The 6,553-nt window shown below is 44.8% G+C and overlaps 1 protein-coding gene across 1 annotated transcript; it reads right to left on the minus strand.

The window, feature by feature from the left end:
• Positions 1 to 270: 270 nt before the first annotated feature.
• Positions 271 to 5,158, minus strand: LOC132048004 (uncharacterized). Its single transcript, XM_059438952.1, has 2 exons — positions 4,745 to 5,158; positions 271 to 368 (listed from the first exon to the last, which is right to left on the minus strand). The coding sequence occupies exons 1-2, from the start codon at positions 5,100 to 5,102 to the stop codon at positions 322 to 324; spliced, it is 405 nt and encodes a 134-aa protein (XP_059294935.1). The 5' UTR covers positions 5,103 to 5,158; the 3' UTR covers positions 271 to 321.
• Positions 5,159 to 6,553: the final 1,395 nt, after the last annotated feature.

Here is a 6,553-nt window from a genome sequence, read left to right on the forward strand (position 1 = left end):
TCCATGATATCATTCTCAACCATATCACCAATATACAATCAACAAATACAAGTCATATTAATGTTATCATTCCTTTTCATATAATGAGGGAGCTAGTATATGACAGAGATGCAAACAGGTGATAATCACAGAAAATAACACATATGGCGACAAGCCCACATGTCACTCGACAGAGCCAACCTAATTGGAATCCACCTCCACTTCATGCCCGAAGGCCTATATGCTACCCCGTCACTTTCTACAACTACATACGATTCTCTAATCGTAGTCAACTAAAGTAGACCGTAACCTACCTCAATGCCGAGCGGGTGCCACGAACAATCAAACTAATGTCTTCCCTTTCCGTAGAGCCTCTGAACGATCAAAATCTATAAAATATGTGATTTACGTTAGAATACGAATCTAAGGACACCCATATTGCTATATTTATATTCAAAACCCAAAAACGCACCCCAAAAAGTGGCCTTAGGCCCACAAGGGCAAGATTGAAATTTTATTGAAAAAATAATTTCACCCATTATCTAAGGATTCTATATTTTTAAAATTGATCAATTTCATCCATACATGGACTCTCAAATCATTAATTCTCCTTTCTTAGGACTAGGACTTGAAACCTTTAATTTCTCCACTATCTTAACTTCGGACAAAAATCTAACTTTCCACAATTCAAATACCATGATTCTGAAAGTATTCATATGATTAAATACCAAAATATTCAATTACATATACCCTATGTATTAGAATTGAAGTGCAATCATGATAATACGTGGAAAGAAAATTCCTATAATTGTAGCCTAAGTTACAAAACTGTAACTTCAATTCCGTAGCAAATTGCGTAAACAATTTAACCATTTGTCTTATCATCATTTCCCAATGATTAGTCCTCCTTTAGATGTCCAAACATTTAATCAACATTTGCCATAATGATTACTAGACTTGTCACCTTTTTCAAAACAATTACCACTGTTCGTGCAAAAAGAAAATAAGATTTAATTTCAATCTACCAAAAATAATATACTAGAAGTTAATGTATAGGTATATAACTCACTACCCCACCTACCGAAACTTGAGAAATCAACACACCCAAATATAGAGCTTATTTACCTGAAGCCTTCAATTGTTTGCTATTGACGCCGTCCCATCGGTTTTGCTCTAATTTATTTTTAATTGATATACTTTGGCATGTCAAACCCTACTTATATATATGGGTCATGTAATATAGGGTACTAAATTACTTGCGGACTTAGCCCATTAATCACCAACTAAATCAATTGTCCAAAATAACCTTTTTACTCAACTACTATGCCAAAGGTGAAAATTACCCACTTAGTCGATTACATTATTCACCAACTTATACTTTATACGTGTGAAACTCATATTCCTATAAATAAACTATTCACACATATTAAATAAATATTTTTCAAAAAAAAAAAAAAAAGTACTCGCCAATTAAATCACCGTGCCACTAATTCCCGCAAGTCAAGAATACCCTTTAAAACTACGAAAAGGGTATTTTAGCAAAAATGAGTTCAAAAGTGCTAAAACGACCAACCGGTTCGTTACATCAGATACTAATCAAACAATCGCTCGTCCTCGAGCGACAAGGGAAAGATGGAGAAAAGGGTACCTGAACTGTCGAACAACTGAGGATATCTACTCCGCATATCCGCCTCGGTCTCCCAAGTGGCCTCCTCAATCGGACGGTGCTTCCACTGTACCTTGACCGAAGCAATATCCTTGGACCTTAACTTTCTCACTTGCCTATCTAGGATTGCTACGCTTTTCCTCGAAGGATAGATTCTCGATCTAATAATACCGAATCCCACCGAATGATATAAGACCCGTCCGAATGGTACTTCTTCAAACATGGAAACATGGAATATCGGATGAACACCTGCCAAACCTGGTGGCAAAGCCAACTCATAAGCCACCTCGCCAACACGACGAAGAATCTTAAAAGGGCCAATAAACCTCGAATGGCGCTATATCAATACTGGAATGGTAGCTATTGTTGTACGCGAACTCTGTCAAGGGTAAGAATTTGTCCCAATGACCACCAAAATCAATAACACAAGCCCTCAACATGTCCTCAAGCACCTGAATAGTCCTCTCTGACCGACCATCCGTTCGCGGTGGAACGCGGTGCTAAGATCTAACCGAGTTCCCAATTCCTTCGCAAAGTCCTCCGTAAATGGGAAGTTAACTCCAGGCTCATCGGGGTAAATGATGGAAATAGGAACCCCGTGTAATCGCACTATCTCTCGAATGTACATCCCGCCAACTCTTCGCATTATAAGTAATCCGAACCGAATGAAGTGTGCGGATTTAGTCCCTATCCACAATAACCCAAATCGAATCGAACCGGCCCAAAGTCTTGAGGACCAACCACGAAATCCATAGCAATCCTCTCCCACTTCCACTTGAACGGGCATCTTCTCGAAGCACACCATTCGGTCTCTCGGTGTTCATACTTAACCCGCCGGCAATTCGAATACTGTGCAACAAACTCCACAATGTCTCTCTTCATCCTACCCCACCAGTAGTGCTACCTCAAATCACGATACATCTTTGTTGCACCTGGATGAATGGAATACCTGGAACTATGAGCCTCTTTCAAGATCAATGGAATCAAATCACCAACTCTAGGAACGCAAATGCACCCCTTAATCCTCAAAATACCCTCATTATCAAGAATAGCCTCCTTGGCTTCTCCACTTATCACTTTATCCCGAATCTTGCACAATTTCGTATCCTCAAACTGCTGGGCCTTAATCTGCTCCAAAAGAGACGACCTCGCTTCCACACAAGCTAGAACCTTACTAGGTTCTGAAATATCAAGTCTTACCATACTATTAGCCAAACACTGAACCTCCATAGCTAAAAGACGCTCTTCCACAATCAAACGCGCCAAGCTACCCATACTCACTGCCTTTCGGCTCAACGCATCAGCTACCACATTAGCCTTTCCTGGATGATAAAGAATGGTGATATCATAATCCTTAAGCAACTCCATCCATCTACGTTGCCTCGAATTTAGATCCCGCTGATTAAACACATGCTGAAGACTACGGTGATCCGTGAACACCTCACAATGGACTCCATACAAGTAATGCCTCCAAATCTTCAAAGCGAAGACTACTGCAGCCAACTCTAAATCATGAGTGGGGTAGTTTTTCTCGTGAACCTTCAACTGTCTCGAAGCATACGCGATCACTCTACCTCTTGCATCAGCACATAACCCAAGCCAATCCGAGAAGCATCACAATAAACAGTAAAGTCCTTTCCCTCCACAGGTAAAGCCAAAATCGGGGCTGAAGTTAATAAAGCCTTGAGCCTTTGAAAGCTCTCCTCACATCATCGGACCACCGGAAAGGCACATTTTTTTTAGTCAACCTAGTCAAATGGGAAGCAATAGATGAAAACCCCTTCACAAATCGGCGATAATAACTCGCAAGGCCCACGAAGCTCCGAATCTCAGTCACCGAAGTAGGCCTGGCCCAATCTCTAACCGCCTCGATCTTCTTGGGATCAACCATAATCCCATCCTTGGACACAACATGTCCCAAAAATGCTACGGAACTGAGCCAGAACTCACACTTGGAAAACTTAGCATACAATTTCTTCTCCTTTAACAGCCCAAGCACAATCCTCAGATGCTTCTCATGATCTTCCTTACTCCGAGAGTACACCAGGATGTCATCAATAAACACGATCACAAATGAATCCAAGTAAGGCTTGAAGATCCCGTTCATCAAATCCATGAAGGCTGCAGGGGCATTAGTAAGCCCGAAAGACATCACCAAGAACTCATAATGACCATAACGGGTCCTGAAAGCGGTCTTCGGAACATCCTCCGCTCGAATCTTCAACTGATGATAGCCTGACCTTAAATCAATCTTGGAAAAGATCGACGCACCCTGTAGCTGGTCAAACAAGTCATCAATGCGGGGTATTGGATACTTATTTCTGATTGTAACCTTGTTCAATTGCCGGTAATCGATACACATCCGCATGGTACCATCTTTCTTCTTCACGAATGTAACAGAGCACTGCGGAGAAACATCTGCCTAATAAATCCTTTGCTCAACAAGTCTTGCAACTGCTCCTTTAACTCTCTCAACTCTGCCGGAGCCATCCGATAGGGTAGAATAGAAATAGGTCGAGTGCCTGGCTCCAAGTCAATGCAAAAGTTAATATCTCGATCAGGCGGCATACCAGGCAAATCTGTGGGGAAAACCTCTGAGAACTCACAAACAACTGGCACCGATTCCAGGGAAGGAGTATCCACACTAGTATCCCGAATATGAGCCAAATATGTTAAACATCCCTTATCTACTAACTTCCTTGCCCGAAGAAATGATATGATCTTCTTAGGTGCTGGACTAGGAGTACCCTTCCACTCTAACCGCGGAATACCTGGCATGGCCAACGATCGTCTTGGCGTGACAGTCTAAAATAGCATGATAGGGAGATGACCAGCCCATTCCCAAAATAATATCAAAGTCCACCATATCCAAAATAACCAAGTCTACCTAAGTATCATACCCCATAAACGTGACCACACAAGACCTATAGACCCGATCTACTATCACAGAATCTCCGACAGGAGTAGAGACGTGAATAGGTACATCAAGCATATCACAAAGCATATCTAGACTCGTAGAGAAGTAAGTGGACACATAAGAGAAAGTAGAACCTGGATCAAATAAGACAGAAGTCGATCGGTGACAAACCAAAATAATACCTGTGATAATCGCATCAGAGGCCTCGGCCTCTGGTCTACCCGAAAAAGCATAGAAATGGGCACGTCCACCCTCGGACTGTGTACCTCCACGACCACCACGGACTGCCTGAGATCCTCCTCTCACTGACTGAGCGCTGCCCCTACCAGACTGATGACCACCTCTGCTAGGCTGATGGCCACCCCTGCCCGACTGCGAACCCCCTCTACTAGAATATCCTCCTCCTCTAGCTGGCAGTGCTGGAGGCCTAGATGTCTGAACTCTGGAACCCTGCCTGGATCTAGGACACTCTCTCGCGTAATGCCCTGTCTCACCACACTCAAAACATGCTCCTCTGGCCATAGGCTGCTGAACTGTCATAGAAGAACCAGAATACCCTCCACGATCTGAAGGTCGAGAGTAAGAACCTCAAGAAGTCCGCTTTAATCGTGCCCGCTATAACCTCGAAGAACCACCTTCGCTAAAGCCCTCGTAGTGATGACTGGATGAGGCGGTGTAGGGATGATGACGAACCCTGTCATGGTGTCCCCCACCTCTAATAGGACCTCTGAAACTGTCAAATCTACGAGCTTTCTTGTCGCCACCCCCACTATGTGCTCGACCCATCTCTGACTCAACCCTCCTGGCATGCTCTACTACTAACTGAAATGAGGCCCCAGAATCCTCCAACTGTAAGGTCGCCAGCCGAAGCGGAAGGTCCAAACCCTTCACAAATCTCATCACTCTCTCAGCCTCTGTGGGAAGTAATGCCGTCGCATAACGGGACAAAGCGAGAAGTCTGATCTCATACTCCGCAACCGACCTACCCCGTTGCTCCAATGTCGAAAACTCATCCTTCCTGTTGTCTCTCAGAGTACGAGGGACATACTTCTCCAGGAACACCTGGTAGAACTGGGTCCAGGTCAAAGGTAGCGACCCAACTGGCCGACACTCCATGTACGATCTCCACCACTGCTTGGCATCCCCAACTAACTGGAAAGAAACATAATCGACCCCGTGAGACTCCACTACACCCAACTTATGAAGCATCTCATAGCAGCTAACAATAAATTCATAAGCATCTTCCCCGGGAGTACCATAGAACTAAGGAGGAGACATTTTGGTAAATCCCTCGAACAATTTTCGCTCCTCATCGGTCAACACTGGCCCATCCATAGGCCTTAGAGCAAAATCAGGCGCTGGAGTAGCATCAATACGGGAGCCACCGGCCGTCACGGCGCAATACCCTCGATGTTCGAAATCCTGGAGCAACCGTAGCATCGGGAGTATGACCTCCCACTCTAGTCTGCGAGCCATCTGGAGCAACTGGAATCATGCCCGCCTGAGCCAAACTGTCAAAGTACCCCAACACTCGAAACACAGCCTCTCCTAAAAATCGGGGAGTAGGGGTCGACCCCGGCCGTGCCTCGCCCTCTAATCTCCTCCTCCGGAATGTCATCAAGCTCCGGAGTCAACTCTCTGTCAGGGTCCTGAGTAGGTGCTGGTGCTTAGTTCCTATCTGGAATAGCTGCACGCCTCTCGCCCTCGCCACCTCCTCGCCACGTCCCCCGCTCGCCCACGGACACCGCCGGCAACGGGAATCGAGTGTGTGTGTACGGGTGCCGGTGTGTGCAGGTGTGCGGTGCTCCCGGCCTCCGAGCGGTCGATCTCGTCCTCACCATCTGTGAGAGAACATAGGAACGAGGTTAAGATACCAATCTCAACAATCTCGCAAGAAAAGAATGAACCAGATACCAATCGGATTGAACTAGCACGAAAAGAGAAAAAGAAGTGGAGTGTTTCCTAAATGTCCTATAGCCTCTCGAGGATGG

Source organism: Lycium ferocissimum, chromosome 2 (genome assembly GCF_029784015.1).
Source record: "Lycium ferocissimum isolate CSIRO_LF1 chromosome 2, AGI_CSIRO_Lferr_CH_V1, whole genome shotgun sequence".
Classification (NCBI taxonomy): domain Eukaryota; kingdom Viridiplantae; phylum Streptophyta; class Magnoliopsida; order Solanales; family Solanaceae; genus Lycium; species Lycium ferocissimum.

Excerpts from the sequence above, each read along its gene's own strand:
- LOC132048004 (XM_059438952.1), bottom strand. The coding sequence starts at position 5,102 with ATGACAGTTCAGCAGCCTATGGCCAGAGGAGCATGTTTTGAGTGTGGT. Across the intron at positions 369-4,744 it reads CTCTGATGCGATTATCACAG|ATTTTGATCGTTCAGAGGCT; the intron begins GTATTATTTTGG and ends CATATTTTATAG.